The sequence below is a fragment of the Dipodomys ordii genome, unplaced genomic scaffold, assembly GCF_000151885.1.
Source record: "Dipodomys ordii isolate 6190 unplaced genomic scaffold, Dord_2.0 Scaffold37, whole genome shotgun sequence".
Taxonomy (NCBI): Eukaryota; Metazoa; Chordata; class Mammalia; order Rodentia; family Heteromyidae; genus Dipodomys; species Dipodomys ordii.
Genome location: NW_012267253.1, coordinates 5,787,804 through 5,805,017, shown reverse-complemented (window position 1 = coordinate 5,805,017; position 17,214 = coordinate 5,787,804). Strand labels below are relative to the sequence as shown.

Here is a 17,214-nt window from a genome sequence, read left to right as displayed (position 1 = left end):
CTCTTTGAGCCACGACTCCACTTCTGGTTTTTGAGCAGTTAATTGGAGATATGAGTCTCAAGGGAGCTTTTCTGCCTGGGCTAGCTTTGAACCGCAATCCTCAGATTTTAGCCTCCTGAATAGCTAGGATTACAGGCATGCGCCACCAGCGCCTGACCCTTCCTTCCTTCCTTTTCTTCTTTTCCTTTTTTGCTTGCTTGCTTTCTCTTTCCCTTCCTTCTTTCCTTCCTTCCCTCCTTCCTCCCATCCCTTTCTTTTCTTTTTCTTTCCTCTCTTTCTCTCCTCTTTCTTTTGTGCTGGTATTAGGGCTTGAACTCAAAGCCTTGTGCTTTCTTTCAGCTTTTCTTGGCCATGGCTGGCAATCTACCACTTGGGCCATGTCTCCAGTTCCTAACCCATTTATTAGGGGGGGAAAAGGAGGGGAGATATAAACTAGAGAGGTTTGTACATGGGTGTATGAAGATTTCCTCCTCTGCATTTACTTTGTGTATTTGTCTTCGTGCATGCACAGTGGCCGTGGCCTCAGACTAAATTTATCTGCTCCTTTATTTGTGTATGAACTTGGGCAGTCCCCAGCCCTGTAAGCATGTCAGACAGTCAAGCTAGCCACAAGGCAGTGTACTTGCTCGGGTTTTTCATAAAGACTGAATTGTCCCTATGCTGCTGTAGTGGCACCTTTTCCCCCCAAGCAGGCTAGAGTCTAGGAAGCAGCTGCTGCCCCCCTTTTCTCTCCTTCTCTCGGAATTTCCCTCCTCTTCCTTTTTCAACTCTCCCCCTACTTTCTCTTTTCTTCTCTCTTTTCACTTGTTTCAATTCACCTGTTTTGTCCCTTCCTTTCCCTTTTGCTTTTCTCCCTGTAATGTTTGCACTCCAAGGCTGTGGGTGTCGGTGTCACTTGACATAGGTGTGTTTCTGTGACAGCGTGGATGGATAGTGCTGTGAGGAGGACACGATTGTGAGAATAGGCAGGCTTCAAGTGTGTACATCCTGGAGAGTGTAAGGAAGAAAGATGAAAGATGGGTTCTTGTGTTTGTGTCTAAGGACCAATGTTTAGGTTGTACTGGGAAGCTCTTAGGGGTGCTAGGAAATTGCTCTGGAGGAAGGTGGGTATGAATGGAAGGGTGATATTGAAATGAATTGGGAGTGAGGTGGGTCTATAACTATAGGATGTATATTTGTGTGTGTGTGTGTACGCGTGCGTGTGTGTGATGTAGCCTCTGCTATCCAGCCATGCCGGCCCCCTCCCGCACAGCCCCGCCCTATCCTGCAGAGCTCAATCAGCCGCTGCATGAATACACTCGAATGGAAAGTTGTGCTCAGCTGACCGGAGAAATCAGAGCAAGCTAGTACTGCTCCCCTCCTCCTGGCTCTCTCTGGCCCTCCCCCCTGCCCTCTTCCTGCCCTCTTCTGCCCTCATCCACCCTCCCTCAGGCCAGACAGCCACCCCATCCTGCATACTGGGACACAGGGGCAGCTCAGCTCAGCTGGAGCCGGAAGGAGTCCCAGCAGTGGGAGGCTGAGGGGGCCTGAGTATGTGGACCTGTAGCCCAGCCTCCCGGCAGGCCAGACGGCTGGGGTAGAGGAGGACATGTGGAGGGCAGTGAAAACCTCCAAGTCAGCAGCCGGTGCTCCAGGTAACAACGAAACAAAGGCTTTGGCAGGACTAAAGAGCCCTGGAGGCCAAGGGAGACAGGAACAGTTTGGGACAGCCCTGGCTTAGAGGATGCCCCGTTCATCCACAGGCCTGGTAGCAGGCTGCAAGGTGAGGGGCTGGGTCCAGGATGTGGCAAGCCATGCTGTTTTCCTTCAGAAAAAAAACAGAGGTGGTCATTTCACCTCCACGGCCCACACGAGAGGTCCTGGTCCATCCGGCTTGGTGTGCCTAGGTCCAGGCTTAGACTTCACAGAGCCTTACTGAGCCAACACCATGCCCGGGCAGACCACATAGTCTAGTCCCAGTACCTCCAGCCCCAATTTCAAGCCCAACCACCAGGCTCTTGTGCCTCTATCGATCTGCATTCTCTCACTGTCTGAGACAGCTGCCCATCACTTCATTTTAACCAGTTGTACTCTTACTGGGAATATTCAACTGCTCTGGCAATGGACAGTGGACTCTGCAGGATCCCAGGAGAGCAAGAAGAGAAGGCAGGTGGGGGCCCTGGGCTGGGGCTTGAGATGGGAAGGGAAGGGGAGGGGAGGGGAACAAGCAGGCAGCAGTAGTTTGGCTTGTCTGTCCTTAGGCAAGAGACTTCTAGATGTTAGGTCTTTATTATAGATTGTCCCAGTTTCACACACCATCCACGCCTGTGAGTTTTCAATGCAAATCTTGGATTATCATTGTTTTTCTTTGAGGGAGGCAAGGAAGAAGAAAATGTCATCGAATTGGCTGTTATTCCTCAGGTTCCTTAGGTCCTAGAGAAAGGGGCCAGGTATACCTAACTTGGAGAAATTTCAGAGCCAGGAGACCAGCTAGGACCCCAGGCTGAAGTGCACAGTTGGAAGCGGGTCCAGTCCTCTGATGCCAGGAGATGAGTTAGCCTGCTAGCTGCTGCTGTGCAGTCTAGATGAGCAGACTGACGATTAACACCTAGGCCTGTTTATCTAGTCTCACTCAGGCCCAGGAGGCCCATACCAGAGCATACAATGCACATGCTCTCTTGGTCCAGACACATCCTACAATATTGACAGGAGGTGGGGCTCAGATGGTTTGTATGTGTGTGTGAGAGAGAGAGAGAGAAGCTGGGCTTTAGCTCAGCCTTACTATGGCAGACCCTTGAGACTTGGACTGTTTTGGCCAGGGCTTTGGCAACTGGGGAAGAGAATGGACAGACGTTGGAGTAAAAGGTAAGATCTGACCAGAAAATGGCCTCTTTTCCCCACTCTGTGTTTAAAGGGGCAGAGGCCAAATCCACTGTAATATCTCCAGTGTATCAAGGTAAAGGGTGAAGTGCAAAAAGCTAAAGAACCCAACCCCTCTGGCTCTCCAGATAATGAATACCCATTGTGAGACACACCATACATACACACACACACACACACACACACACACACACACACACACACACACACAGCATTTCTTAAAGGGACAGGAAAGCCTGTAAGGGGTTGGCAGTTTAGTGGTCATGTCTATGGACTGACTAGAACAATGAACCACAAGTATCCATAGGAAAACAGGAACTCAGGAGATACATGTCCAGTAGAAAGAAAGCTCCTAAACACAGCATCTTATAGATGCATTTCTACCCTAGTACTTCTTACGGAACTAGATAAACTGTTCAAGCCACACACATGTACTGTACCTAAGCTAAGCGATATGTACAAAACACGGGGTCCGTATCAATGCACTGTACATGTGTTTATGCCAAACATCATTGCATATCCATGCTTTTTGTATGTAAAACTTGATTGAGTGGTGAAAGCCCTCTCCCTGCCCCCGCTCCCAAACCCCACATTCAAAATTGCATACACATACACTACCCACAAGCAGCAAACACATTCCTCCTGAAAGGAACATGTGAGTAAGGTCAGAAAGTGCAGATAATCGAGTATTGGTATTTATGCAGACCTGGTAGATGAGAGAGCAGGGATGACAGATAGCAAGCTAGATGAAAAGAAAACAGACTGGTGGCACTAAACATGGCCCAGGCTCCACAAGCCTAAGGCTTGTTGTGGAGCTTGATCCTTGTTTTCTCCAATGGAAGAGTGGACACTGAATATTCCCACATTGCCTTTTCTTCCATGTAGGTTGAGAGAAGGAAGTATAATTCCCAAGTCTGTTCCCTGGCCCCAGATATAAAGGCACCTGTTCCCAGCCTAGGCCTTTCCAGAAGTTGTTCTCCAGTAGTGTCAACCATTTCCTTCCACCCACCAATTTCAGCCACCTGGTCCACACTGAAGAAGCCACTTCTTTGGGTTTCCACGTTCAAGTTCTGGGTTAAGTAGGTGAATGACCATGTAAAAAGAAGAGACGATGACAGAACCCCTCCTTCCAGAGCAGAGGGTCAAGTGGGTGGAATACAAGCAGTCCTTTCCCCAAACTCCACCTACTGCCATATTTCTGGAAACTCTCCACTGGGGAAGGCTTTCCCGGGCAGTGAACACACTCAGAGATTCTGATATGTGGGAGGCCACAGAACTTGGAAGCTGGGGCTAGAGGGTTGCAAGTAGGGATGGCGACCCCATCCGCCAAGCAGGTGTGGGTTCTCTGGCACACCCATGGCTTCCCTTGGCCATGCAGCACCCCTGCCCAAGCTGGCCTATGTAACCCACGCCCACCCCCTGTGCCGCCTGGGATGAGGACAAAAGGAAATCGGAAGTCAAAATTAGTTTGGAATTAGTGCGAACTTCCAGGCGCATCTCTCCCTAATCTTCTCTTGGAAATTGGACTTTCAAGTGAGGGCAGGTTTTCTGAAATGACCTCGTGGGTTCTTCCTCAGACACAGGCTATCCTGCCCTAGAGCAAGGAAGCCACCACCAGCCACACTATCCCTGAGAACTGAGCTCTCCTCCATCCTGCCCCCCCACACACAAACACGAAGGGAAGGGAGGCCTGAGGCCAGAAGGAATGTAGTTAGCAATAGGCTGTGGTGGTTTTGGTTTTGGTTTTTCTGGTTTTCATTTTACACTGTGATCCAAATCAGAAAGATCTCAGGGGCTTGAGAGATTCTGGGTGTTAGGAAGAAATTTCGGGAAGACAGATCTAGAGCCATAAGGCAAGTCACACGGTTACACAGTACACATCTGGGCAGTAATGGATAATGAGGGGGCCATCCTAACCCTAGATCCCAAATACCACAAACTACCTTTCTCCCCTGATCACCCTGTCTGGTGGAGTGGGGAGAGTGTGAATCTCTATTCAGGACGGATGCTTGAGACTGGCAACCTTGTGTGTTTTGCTTTTTAAAAAGCAAAGCAACACAACTCGAAGACAACCTGGGACCCACAAAGGGCTGTGGCTCCAGGAAGAAAGCAACTCGGTGGGCCGAGCCTGGCATCTCACTCGGAACACTCGGTGTTCCTGTCCTCCTTTGCATCCGGCTTCCACTGCCTTCTAGCTCAGGATTCAGCTAGGGCTCTAACCCTCAGGGCCTATTCCCAGTTTTGCGCCCAGAAGAAGAAGAAGAAAGAAAAAAAAAAGCTCCCCACTCATTTTGAAATGTTGTCCCTGTTCCGACGGCTGTGGAGTTGGAGAGGAAGGCCCAGCCGCTGCACCCAGGAGCTGGGAACTAGGGGTGGACAAAAACACAAGTCTCTGGGAGTGATAAGAAAATGGAGAATACTGTATTTGCTTTAGAAAGTTTTTACATATAGATAAACACGCAGTTAAGATAACAGTAAAAGCGCCCTACGGGGAGTGAGTGATACCTTCAAAGCGGCTAAGAAATACTTGAAATAGCTTGTGCATAAGAAGACTACAGCCTCACTCTCCGCTTTTGCTAGCGACGGGGTCCCTCAGCCTAACTTGGGGCACCACACCACACCTTGACTCAGCCGACGCCAGGAATACCAAGTGGGAGGAAGGAACCCCAAAAAAGGAAAGAGACAGGTAAGCAGGAAGGGGGGGAGAAGGGAGGAGAGAGAAAGAAAGAGAAAGGGAGAGGAGAAAAAGCAATATCATATACAGGCAATTTCTACACATATATTACAAACTGGGAAAATGACCGATCATTAAGATATACATAATTCATATAAAATTTTGAAATAAAAATAAAAATCTGTTACAGTCATAACTATTCTTTTTTTTTTCCACATTTATAACCAGTACCCACACAGGCAGTGACAGAGTGGAGAGAAAAGGTGCTTACGAAGAAAATGATTGTCTGCTGAACAAAAAAACAGAAGATTGCATCTTGTTTAACCAATACTTGGACTCAAAAACAGGGAAGAAAGAGAAAGGAAGAGCGAGAGGAAAAGAGAGAGAGAGACAGAGAGAGAGAGAGAGAAAGAGAGAGCAACAAAAGGCGAGAAACATTTGCTATTTCTCTCCAGGAGTTCTTTTTTTTTCCTTTCATTCTTTTTTTTTAAACAAATTCCGAACGGAGACGGCTGATTTTTTTTTTGTCTGTTTTGCTTTTGTCGTCTTGTCATCGTGGTTATGGTTGTTTTTGTATAGTCGACTCTTTAAATCATTTTTAACTAGAGAGAATATTTTCCCAGATACAAATAAATCGTCATGCAGGTGGGGTGCCGGGTCCGTGGGAACCAAAAGGAGGAGCCGTGCTTGTCCTAGAAAGTATACAATGGTCACTTCTTTTATGTTCTCTGCCCGCAACAGCATCATTTGTGACCGTTGGCGTCGCGGTCCTTTTGGGGATGGCCATGGTGTTAGATGGTCGGGGAGTTGTTGGTGGTTTGCGGTTAATTTATTTTTCTTGGTTTATATATATATTTTTTTGGCTGGGGTGGGAGTGTATGTGGACTCATGTGTGTATGGTTGTGTATCCTGATTTTCGGTTTGTTCTGGGGATGGAGTGGGAACTGAAGGGAGAGGAGGTGGGTGAAGAGGAGGAGGAGAAGGAGGAGGAGGAGGACTTGGAGAGGGAAGGGGTGGGGGAGGAGGGCCGCCTTGGCTATCATACATCACATTCCGAGTCGCTGGAGGTTACCGAGAGGATGGAGGTGCCGGTGTCCGCGCGCTCTGTCAGGCTGGACACGCTGGTGGTCGGGCTGGCCGCCGTGGACGGCGACTCTGCCGAGCCGTGCGTCGGACAGCCGGGCTCGGCCAGCGAACGCATGCCGCTCGGTCCGATGGCCTGGTGCTGGAGCCTGCAGCAGAGAGAGAGAAAGCCGTGCTGGCCTTGAAACAGTGGCCAGCCACCCGCTGCCTCCCTCTACTCCCCCCCAATCCTAGTCTCCCCCAGCCCGAGCCCCGAAGTCACTGCCCCCCAACTGCACCGTGCTCCTTGTACTCTTCTTTTTCTCCAGGCACCTAGCTGCAATTAGCCCGCCCGTGAGCCTAAGCTCCCTTCCCAAGAGAGGTTTTCCAAAGCTCCCCAGATAGAAACCCGCCTGGATGGAGAGGGGGTGTCTCGGGCCTGCGGGGGTATGATCTGGGCAAACAGCAAAGGTCTCAGAATCGGAATCGTAATGGAGCAGAAGTAGGGAAGGAACACAGAGCTTCTTCCTCTCTAACCCCAAAGGGCTTTTCAGATTTAGCCGGCTGCTTAAAGAGATGTGGGGTTCCCCGAAGTGCTACCCATGCTTCCCCAAAGCTTCGGGCTTCTCCCTGGCCGCCTCTCCCTGGTAGGACCTGCTGGCTTTGCTTTCGGGATTCTGGAGCAAAAGCGCAGGATCCGGGATAGGAAAAAAAAAAACATAGGGGCGCTGGAAGTGGGAAAATGGGGGTAGAGGAAGGGGAAAAGGAAGAGGAAGAATGCAGAGAGTGGTATCTGGCTCTTTCCTGGGCTAGAAACCGGCTATGCGAACCTAGTGTGTCACAGTTCTTCCTGCAAGAAGGCCTATCCTGTCTTTGGGCAGTCCCCTCATCAGGCGAAAAGTGGGCTCTAGAGGCAGGGGTGAGAGGGCAGTGGGCGCAGGCCTGGGATACCTAAACCCAAACACACTCCACGAACTCACACTCAGCCCCTAGCAGCTGTCAGCAGTTGGGGGCAGGCTCTCTGCCCTGTACTAGGCCCTGAGCCTTTTCAAGCTGAGCGGGGACCCAGGGTTCCGATCCTGGCTTACAGTTAGCTTAGTCCTTTCCTTCTCTCTGTTCTTCCACCGCTCCTCACTTCCTCCCCAACAAGCCCAGTACAACTTTATAACTTTATGGCTAACTTGCCTGCTCCCCAGCTTCCCCAACTTAGTGGACCAAAGAGATGTTCCTTGGCCAGGAAAGGAAGGCACGCATAGGTGGAGGTAAACACACACACACACACACACACACACACACACACACACACACACACACACATCCCTTCTCCACCCCCTGGCCAGGCTCTCCAGTTCAGGATCAGCCACTGTGCTACGTTTGGGGAAGAAGGTCTCCAGCAAGGTGGCCGCCCGACCTTTTTCCCTTTGTGGCCGGGACCCAGGTTCGCTTTCCTGTCCCTGATGTGTGTGGATTCCCCTCAGGTCCCCCCCACACACACCCCAAAGCACCCCACGTAAGAATGAAATAGCAAGGCCCACTTTCTTTCCCTCCCAGTCTCTAGACTCAGAAGAGTGCCTAGCTGGAGCCAGGGCTGAGGTGCAGCGCCCGGAACCGACTCCAGGGGCGGCCACCACGGGCGGGCGGTGAGGCCCAAGGCCTCACGCTACACTCCCTTCATTTGGACAAAAGCCCTTTTGGAGCAAAGCAGTCAATAAACCCCAGTGCGCATCCCCTGTCCCGGGGCAATCGCAAACTTTCTCCAACTAGCCAGAGAGCCCCAGTCTCTCCTGCGCTGGGCAGCCGCCCCCTTCCCCCTAAACCCGTCCCCTGGTCGCCTGCATTTCAACCCGTCTCCCCTTTCCCCAGCAGCCCGCAAGGATTGCGGGGGGCGGCCCTCCCCCCAGAGAATTCCCCCCCCCCCCACTGACCTGTTCTTGGCCGCTGCGGCGCGGTCGCGCTGCCGCCGGTTCTTAAACCAGTTGCCTACTTGTGTGGGAGTGAGGCCGGTGGCCTGCGCCAGTTCGCGTTTCTTGCTGGGGTTGGGGTAGGGGTCCTGCAGGTACCACTCCCGCAGCAGGCTCCGAGTCCGCTCCTTGAAGCAATGCGTCTTCTGCTCGCCGTCCCAGATGGTGCGCGGCAGCGGGAACTTCTTGCGCACGCGATACTTGTCCACCGGGCCGAGCGGGCGGCCGCGCAGCTTCTCGGCCTCCTGGTAATGCGCCTCGAGCCACATGGCCTGAAGCTTGCCGTGAGATTCCTTGGTGAACTTGTGGTTCTCCAGGATGTGGTAGAGGTCGCGGAAGTTGCCCGTGTGGAAGGCCACCACGGCGCGCGCGCGCAGGATCGACTCGTGTTTGTTGATGGCCTCGCAAGCCCCGGGGGCCACGGGCAGCGACCAGAGGAAGCGGCCCAGCCGCTCGATGTCGCCCGTCTCCTCCAGCGTCTCGCAGACGCTGGCCACCTGCTCCGGCGAGAAGTTGAGGGTGGGCAGCTGGAACATGGACAACTCTTCCGGGGGGGCCCTGGAGCCGCCGCCGCCGCTGCCGCCGCCGCCTCCCCCGCCGCCGCCGCCGCCGCCGCCTCCCCCGCCGCCGCCGCCGCCGCCGCCTCCCGCACTGTTCCCGCCGCCGCTACTCGCCAGAAGTAGGGAGCAGTGGTGAGAATCGGCGAAGTTTGGCAACAAGAAGTGGGAGGAATAGAGGTCTAGGGGGGAGCGGAATACCATGGACTGACCTGAGAGGAGAGGAGAAAATTCAGGGAGAGGAAGAGAGAGGGGAGGAAGAGGAGGAGAGGGGCGATGAGGACCAGGAGGAGGGAGAGGAGAGGGGGGAGGAGGAGAGGGATAGGAGGGGGGAGCAGAAGGAGGAGGAGGGGGAGGAGGAAGGACGTAAGGGACACCCACACCCCACACACATCCACACACACACACACCCGCGCAGCCACATAGAGAGGGAGGAAGGAGAGCGAGCGGCCCGGTGCGCGCGCGCAGAGAGAGAGAGAGAGAGAGAGAGAGAGAGAGAGAGAACCCGAGACAGAGGGAGAGGGAGTGGGAGAGAGAGCAGAGCGAGAGCCAACCACCGCCGAGTCAAGATTCAGCGATTCCACAGCAATCGCCCTAATGACAACAGCCTCATAATATCTCCCCTAAATCCACAGTGAGTGCAGCATTGAAACATTTTGTTTCGCTTTTCTATTGGTCTGCGGCGTGTCGTTGTGGCGTTGCCATGGCAACCACTGCCAATCACTGTCAGCCCTGCCAATCAATACCGAGAACGTAAGGACGGTTTTTCCACTTAGCCAGAGTGGGGGGGGGGAGGGAAGGAGAGAGAAGGGGGAGAAACAGATTTTTTTTTCAAATCTTTGCAACTCTTAATCTCTCCACTTCCCTCTCTTATCTCTCTCTTTCTCCTCTCTCCTGCCTTCTTCCACTCTTTCCCAAAGAAGTTGGTCTAGAAATTGGAAAAGCCGTGGACACAGAGTAGTTGACCGAGATGACCGATTTCAGGGGCTATTTTTGTGGGAAGGCAAGAGGCCCTCTTCAGGGCTCCAGGAAGCCCGCGGAGCCCGCAAGGTTTGCACTTAGTGTGCTTATCGAACTGCAGGCAGGAAGGAAGGAGAAGGAAGGAAGGAAAGAGAGAAGAAAAGAGAAAGAAAGAAAAAGAAAGAAAGGATCATGGGGCCCATCACACACTCACGCAGCTTCCTTAGGAATCCCACTTTGGGGAAGAGGGGCATGTGGGAGCTAGGAGTTTGAGCCCAGGACGCAGTGCAGTGGGCTACATTTAGCCCAACTCTCTCTACATTGACTCCTCAACTCTCAGTCAAGGAATCTTGATTTCTCCTAACTCTCATAATTTAAAATAGTGATGGGGGGGGATGGACATACTTCTTTTCATGTGAAAAAGCAAACCAACTCTTTGTCCTCACCCTCAAGACTTTGGTCACCTTGGACAAGTGTGAAGAAGCTATGGGAGCCCAGAAACCTAGGAGCCCTCTGGGAGTCCAAAGATGCCTGCTCCCCTTCCCAACACACACCCTACCCACAGACAGCAGAAAAGGCTCTGGGCCTGCTCACCAGCCCAAGAAAGCCACTGGAAGTTTGGAGGCCACCCTGAGCATATGTATAGCTCTGAGAATTGCTTACTTGTTCGTACGGTAAATAACAATTATAATAAATAATAAAGCAAGCATCTACAAAATGTCCAGGAATTGCACAGGGAACGTTCCCTCTCTCCCCCATACTATAGCCCCAGACCAGGCATGAGCATTTATTCTTAGGTATGTTGCTTTTAAGAAGATGTAATCAGCATCTTGAGCCCCGGCCTCCTTTTGTGAGGCTTCTGTAACTATGGAAGTGTGATTTACGCAGATTTGTCCGGGTCAGAGATGTCTTTCCCTACGCACTGTGTATATTTAGACAGGATTCGGTTTGGTGTTAAAAAGTGTATATGTTGAATGGATTCACACACAGTAGCCAACAATGCCCACATTGTCGGCCCGTGTACAACGCGTATTGAAACGCAGCGCCCAGACTTCAACTAATCTGCCCTCAATAAAGCTGAAATAATTATCCTAAGCTGCCTTTCCAGAAGAAAAAATCATTGAGGAATTCAAAACTTTTTTTTTTTTAAAAAGATCTTTTCTGCATTCCAATGCAGATCTGGGGGCCCGGCGCTGGGTCTACACCACTTTGGAGAGCTCAATGAAGAAGGAGAGAAAAAGAGACTGAGGAAGAATTTAAATGGGAACCTAACGTGACTGGAGCTGAGACTGTCCTAGCCCCTAAACTTAGAGCTCAGGCCCCGCATTTAGGCCTGGACCCTTGCTGCGTCAGGCTTCCTATGGCTTCCTATAGATGACTTAGGAGACCTGGAGTTGGGCGAGCGGCCCACAAGGACTACTTCAGCCAGAGGCAGTAGGGGATCTCACCTAAGCCCCGCTGATTGGGGCAAAGAAATATTCCCCCAAAGGAAGGATCTGTCAGGCCCCACTTCGGAGGTCCCTTCTCTCCAAATATCTTCCTTTTCCATTTAGCTGTGAAACTCTGGGCGGTCGTTCACTGCGGGCCAAGAAAAGAGCCCAGAGGTTGGGACACAAAAACAAGACACTTCATCTTTTCTTCCCGATCCTTTCTCTCGTAGGGGAAGGATTACAGGCTGAAAGGTGGGAGGGGGAAGGGGCAGGAGGAAGCGGGGGAGGAAGGAATGAAAAAGGGGAGGGGAGTGGGTATTGTGCCGCGTGGGGGGGGAAGCATTCCTACGGGTGGGTTTCCGAATATTGTGTTCAACTTTTTGAAAGCAGCTCGTGACCCCGAAACTGCATCTCCCCCCCCCCCGAGCCAAGGACCTAGGCGCCGGTCGGGCGGGTGAACCCGGTCAGTCCCTCCCAATCCCTACAACCCCCGCCTCTGCGTGGGGTGGGGGCGACCTGGCCTCTCCCCGTGGCGGTGGTACCAGCCCCAAGGGAGGCTGGGCAGGTGCCGCGGGGCTCTGCCGAAAGCGCAGATTGAAATCGAAAACCCTTGCCACTCTGGGAGAGTTGAGAAAAGAGGAGCTGAGGCTCGGCTCGGCGGTACCCCGGCTCCGCAAGCCTCTACCCGGGAGCCCGCCGGCTCGCCGCACCCCCATCAGTTCAGATGGCAGCCGCGGCTCGAGGAGCGCAAAGCTAGGAGGGCAGCCGAAGGGGCGCTCAGCTTTGTGCGCCCGGACTTGGCCGGCCGCGGCGGGGCGGGCAGCAGCTCCCAGCTGTCGGCGCCTCTCCGCGGAGCTGAGCTCCGCGCCGCCCGCCGAGCCCCGTTTGCGGACCCGCCGCCCGGAGCGCCTCTCCGCTCGGGCCGGAAGCTTTACGCCGGCCGCTTGAAGCCGTAAGTTGAGAGTCCCGGGAGCTGGGCGGGGAAGGCGGTTGCAGCTGGTCCTCGGAGCGGGTGGAAAGAATGGTTTCCGGCGGAGCCCGGAGCGCAGCCTCCGCTGGGTCTGGGTTTCAGGGTGACGAGTGCGTGTTTGGATGGAAAGGGGGTGCTGTGGAGCTCCAGAGGCTTCTTCTCTCAAATTCCCAGGCTTTGAGAGCTAGGGAGGAGGGGCGGGTAGGGGCCTTGGGTTTCCAGGACGCAGGCGGCCTTTCTTGCTGGCTGGTCTGAGGACTAAGCTCGAGGTTTAGGAAGTCAGCCCGCAGGGAACGCCTGGAGGAGATGGCCCGCTAGCGAAGACTGCACTCGCAGTCTATCCTAGGGAACGGGTCAGCTTTGGGGGACCGTAGATCGTCCCCCTTTGGCCTCTGGCCGCTCACTCTCCCAGATCTGGGACCTGGCGTGAGTACAGGCCTAAATCACCTGTGGTGAACAAAACTGCCACCACCGCCTCCACTTCCACCCCACCTCTGTGATCAGAAGATGGTGCGGGAGGAAAGAGGGCTTCTGACTACTGGACGGTGTTTACCTATCATGAGCTACTAGGCCCCAACACTGAGAAATCTTAAACAGTTTGCATCCAGGAGACAAACCCTGGAGACTCCCTCCCTCCCACCCAAACGCTCCCTTGTTTCTGGTTACAGAGAAAGCCAGAGGTCTGCAGACCTCCGGGAGAGGACGATCCGGCAGGGCTAAGAAGGATGCACTCGGGGCTCGCTCAACTCTAAGGATCAGATTCGGGTAGCCCAGGAAGGTTAGTCCTTCCGGCTCCCAGGACGTTTGGATGTGGAGGCTGACCGGGTGGCCTATAGTCTGGGCCTCCCCGCTAGCGGAAAACTTAGGAGCTTGGCGCAGACCGCCAGGGAGGGCGCAGGGGAGCGAAGCACGCAGGCGGGGAGGCCGCTGAAGCCCTTCAAGGACCCCGATTACTTTCCTTTGAAAAACAACAACAACAACAACTACCCCCTCCCCCGCACCCCCTGCCCCCTCCCTTATCCGCCGGGGACCCGCGCTTCAAGCAATTGTCGCCCCGAACCATAAACACAGCTCAGTTGCCTCAACTTTCTCCTTGCATAAAAGTTCCCGGCGTGCGGGGAAATTTGAATATTTGATCAGCCCCTTTGAGTGACCCTCATTAGCCTGGCGCCCTGCTAAGGCCCCGGCATTGCAAGAAAGCTGCTAGGCCAGGCATTTGTACGCCTTGTTAGCGCCGCTTAATGAAGCTGCCCCGACGGCTCAAAAGCGGCCTCAGGGGCCGGCGGCGCGCACCTCTCCGCACCCCACTCTGCCTAATGAGTCCTGCCGCCAGCTAAAGGCCCCATCCACCCCCCACATCCTCAGACAAGAGAAGTTTGGCTCTGTCTTGGGCCACAACACCTCCCACTGCCAGGCCTAGGAGGGTGGGCACAAATGCACACAGCCTAGCTGGCTGCCATGATGTAGCCCTAAGAGAAAGGAGCCAGAGACTTGGGAGATGTGAACGCCGCTGGGGGAGGGGGGCGGAGGAGGGGAGGGAGGCCGACTTCAGCCTGGGATCTAGCCCAGGGGGATTACACCTTGAGCATCCCCCATGAGAGACAACCTTAAATCAATTAGCATCCTGGTTTCCTTAAAGGTGCACCTGGACTAATGTCTGAGTGGCAGAGGTCAGATGCCCAGGGGAGGATCAGTTTTCTAGGCTCCCTCTTCAAGTTCCTTTGGTTTCTACTAGCCAGGAGGCCTTGCATTTCTCCCCACTACTCCTCTTCTGACAGCAAGAACCAGGCCCTGCATGGAGAAAGGGTGGGTGTGTTCAGCTCCCCAATACACCATTGTTCCCACCACCCACAGAGCCAAACACTCAAATGACATGACTGTTGGCAGTGAATGATACTGCAGGGTATCATAGCCTATCCCAACCTTTCATATTTCTCCCCTAACTGTCCCTTCTGAGGTCTCTCTCTCTCTCTCCCTCCCTCCTCTCTCTTAAATCGTATTTCTAGTCCTGAAGAGGCCTGAAGAAAGTACCCTAGCAGTGCCACTCTTGTGAGTCAGCATTTAATAACAGGCCAGGGGAGCAGAAGAGCGGGAAAGCTTTGGAAGAAAAGGAAGCTAAGGCAATTACTTACTCCACACTTTCCCCTTTTCTTGGGTGCAAGTAAAGGCTAATAAATATAAGCAACTATGTTAGAAATTGTGCCTAGTTCCTTAGGAAGAGTTGACTCTTTCTCCTTCATTGCCTCTTACCCTGGATAGTTGAAACTAAAGGTCTCCTTCGCCTTGCAAATACAGCTCCTGGGCCCTTAGAGGTTACTTTTTGGAAAGTGAATGCCCTGGGCTGGGAATGTGCAATGCTCTCAGATCCACCATTAGGGGCTTCTGGAACCCTACCCCCATTTGTTGACAATCTCTGGGACAAGCTGCAAGCTTGGTCAGTTGGTAACCTTAAGATCCCATTCCAGCATGAACATCTCTAGGAAGGGGCAGAACTGGGCCAGCTTTCTCCGTCTGCCAAAAGGCCAAGTGGGGCTTGGGATAGCAGAGTCTTTCCTGTCCATCTGGCCCTCCCTTCTTGCATTCCCCTCCTTCTATCCAGCTCCACTGGCATGCCCTGCCCCCATCCCCCCCCACACACACCCTCAGTCAAGCCAAAACTGACACTCTTTAGGGATCATCGCTGAGCTAAGCAAAAGTAGTGTCCAGCGCATAATCCATCCAAAGGTAAAAGTAAGGGCAGAGATAATCTGGAGAGTTGGGGTGAGGGGGTACTGTTAAATACAAGGGGACGGAAGGGTAGAATTTAGCTCCCTGGCCCCGAGGCCAGGCCCACTGGCTGCTCGGGGGAGGAGGCGAGAGGAGGGGGCTGAGAGTCCACGGGCGTTGGTCGGGGCAGCGGGGACCTCAGGCGTCGGCGTCGGGGGCTTGATCCGGAGGAGAGGGGAGGGGAGGTGGGGGTCTGAGCGCGTGGGGTGGAGGGGTGGGGGTGAGGCTCTTTAAGAGCCACACGGCTGGCTGGAGAGGCGCGCGGCCCGGTGCTGGTAGCGCACTGACCCCGAAGGGGATTTAGCTAGAAGGGTGCGGCCGGACCCCGGGGGCTTTGTCCCGGGGCGCCCAGAGAGGCCAAGACACAAGAATAAGGAACGGCTGCGGCATGAAAGGCCCGCGCGGAGCGGCGGCGCTGCTGCTCTTGACTTCTGAGCAGGGCTTAGAAAACCTGCTCCGGCTTAAGCCCGAGCTGCTCACGCTGAGCCCGGAGCGCCTAGTCCGAGGGTTCTACGCCTCTGGCCTCTGAGCCGAGGAGGTAGGGGACAAGGGGGCGCTGGTGTGGCGAGGGCATCCCGCAAAGAGGAGCTCTTGGCTGTACAGCCTCGCGACCCCAGTGCAGAACTGCGAGCCTTGGAGGACCGTGTCAGACACGGTCAGAGAAAGAATTTTCCCCTGCCAACTTGGCTTTTGGGTTGTCCACCTTCGCAGATCCGGAGCCAGCCGCCCACAAATGGATTCTCAACAGGTGGCCGGGTAAGTCTGTTTAAAGAATTCTGGTTATACCGCCAGCCCCTCCCCAGCGCTGTCCTTTCCCCCTCCCTCTTTTCCTCGAGGCGGGCGCGCGTTCTCCGGGCTCCTCCTGCCAGCGGCGGCGAGGGCGGAGGGCGGCGGGGAAGCAGCGCCCTCCCTCTAGGGGGTCTTCGGTCACGGGGTTCCAGCCCAGGAAAGTGTCAGGCAGCTCCGGAGAAGTTCCTCCAGGTACCCCTGGGTCCCGATCATCACTCTTAGCTACTTAGATTGTGCCCAGGCGCCCCAAGAGGAGAAAGGAGAAAGAGCGTGCAGCAGCTCAGGAGCCGGGAGGAAGGGGTACCGAGTACCCCCGGGCCAACGATCTTTGTGTGGGGGCTTTCTGTGGGACCCAAACTATTCATCCTCTTTTATGAGAGACACCGCATTGGGGACAAAGGCCGGGAGAGCGAGCTTGGGGAGGTGGAAGGGACTAAGGAGGGGGAAGAGAAGCAAAGAAAAGCAAAGGCTAGAAATCCAGGGCATCCAAGTGAGGAGTCCAAGTGAACACGTCCCCAGAGTCCACCACAAATTGATACACGCTCCGTGCCTGCACCTCCTCTTCTCTTCTCTCCTTCTCCCTTTCTCACACGCGCGCGCGCGCTCGCGCACACACACACACACACAGAGTCTATACAGGTAGTCCTCGAACGCAGTTCTTGGCGGTGCAGGGTCAAAAGTCCCCATTGCCTAAGCTGTGATCGATTTCCCCCACCTGCCCCTGTCTGCCAAGAGCTCTCCAATCTGACCCCCCCCCGAACCAGTGTTGGGGAAGTAGTAGAAATATCCCCGCCCGGGGCTGGGGGCCAGGGAGGATCTTACCTGCGGAAAGGTAAGGGAAGCCAGGAGCAAGAAGCAGCGGCGGATAAATATTCATTAGGAAGTGTAAGTCCTTTCAAACCGCGCAGCTCGGTGTCTCCGCACCAATCTCTCTTTCCCTCCCTCCCTCTGTCTTCCAGTTAGGCTCTCTCTTCCTCTCGCTCCGTCTCTCCCCCCCCCGACCCCCCCCTTCCTGCGAAATACCGGGTGGATCCCAGTCTAGCTAACCTGTTGGGAAGCTTGAGCTGCCGGCAGCGCCTCCCTAGCTGGCTGTTTGCTTTCGCTCTTGGGGCGCGCGTTTCCCCATCCTCTCCCCTCCCTTCTTTCGCCCAGCCCCTCACCCCTCCTAAATTACTACATCATTAGC

The 17,214-nt window shown here is 54.2% G+C and overlaps 1 protein-coding gene across 1 annotated transcript; it reads right to left on the bottom strand.

Annotated features, from left to right (window-relative positions):
- Positions 1-6,339: 6,339 nt before the first annotated feature.
- Six3 (SIX homeobox 3) lies at positions 6,340-16,922 on the bottom strand. The gene is made up of 3 exons (XM_013017932.1): positions 16,851-16,922; positions 8,521-9,325; positions 6,340-6,765 (listed from the first exon to the last, which is right to left on the bottom strand). The coding sequence occupies exons 1-3, from the start codon at positions 16,903-16,905 to the stop codon at positions 6,573-6,575; spliced, it is 1,053 nt and encodes a 350-aa protein (XP_012873386.1). The 5' UTR covers positions 16,906-16,922; the 3' UTR covers positions 6,340-6,572.
- Between the last annotated feature and the right edge of the window lie 292 nt (positions 16,923-17,214).

Bases quoted from the DNA above. Each gene is read 5' to 3' on its own strand.
- Six3 (XM_013017932.1), bottom strand. From the start codon at position 16,905: ATGAATATTTATCCGCCGCTGCTTCTTGCTCCTGGCTTCCCTTACCTT. The intron at 9,326-16,850 runs GTAAGATCCTCC...CTCTCCTCTCAG, and splicing joins CTTCCCTTACCTTTCCGCAG to GTCAGTCCATGGTATTCCGC. The intron at 6,766-8,520 runs GTCAGTGGGGGG...TCTCTGCTGCAG, and splicing joins GCCGCAGCGGCCAAGAACAG to GCTCCAGCACCAGGCCATCG.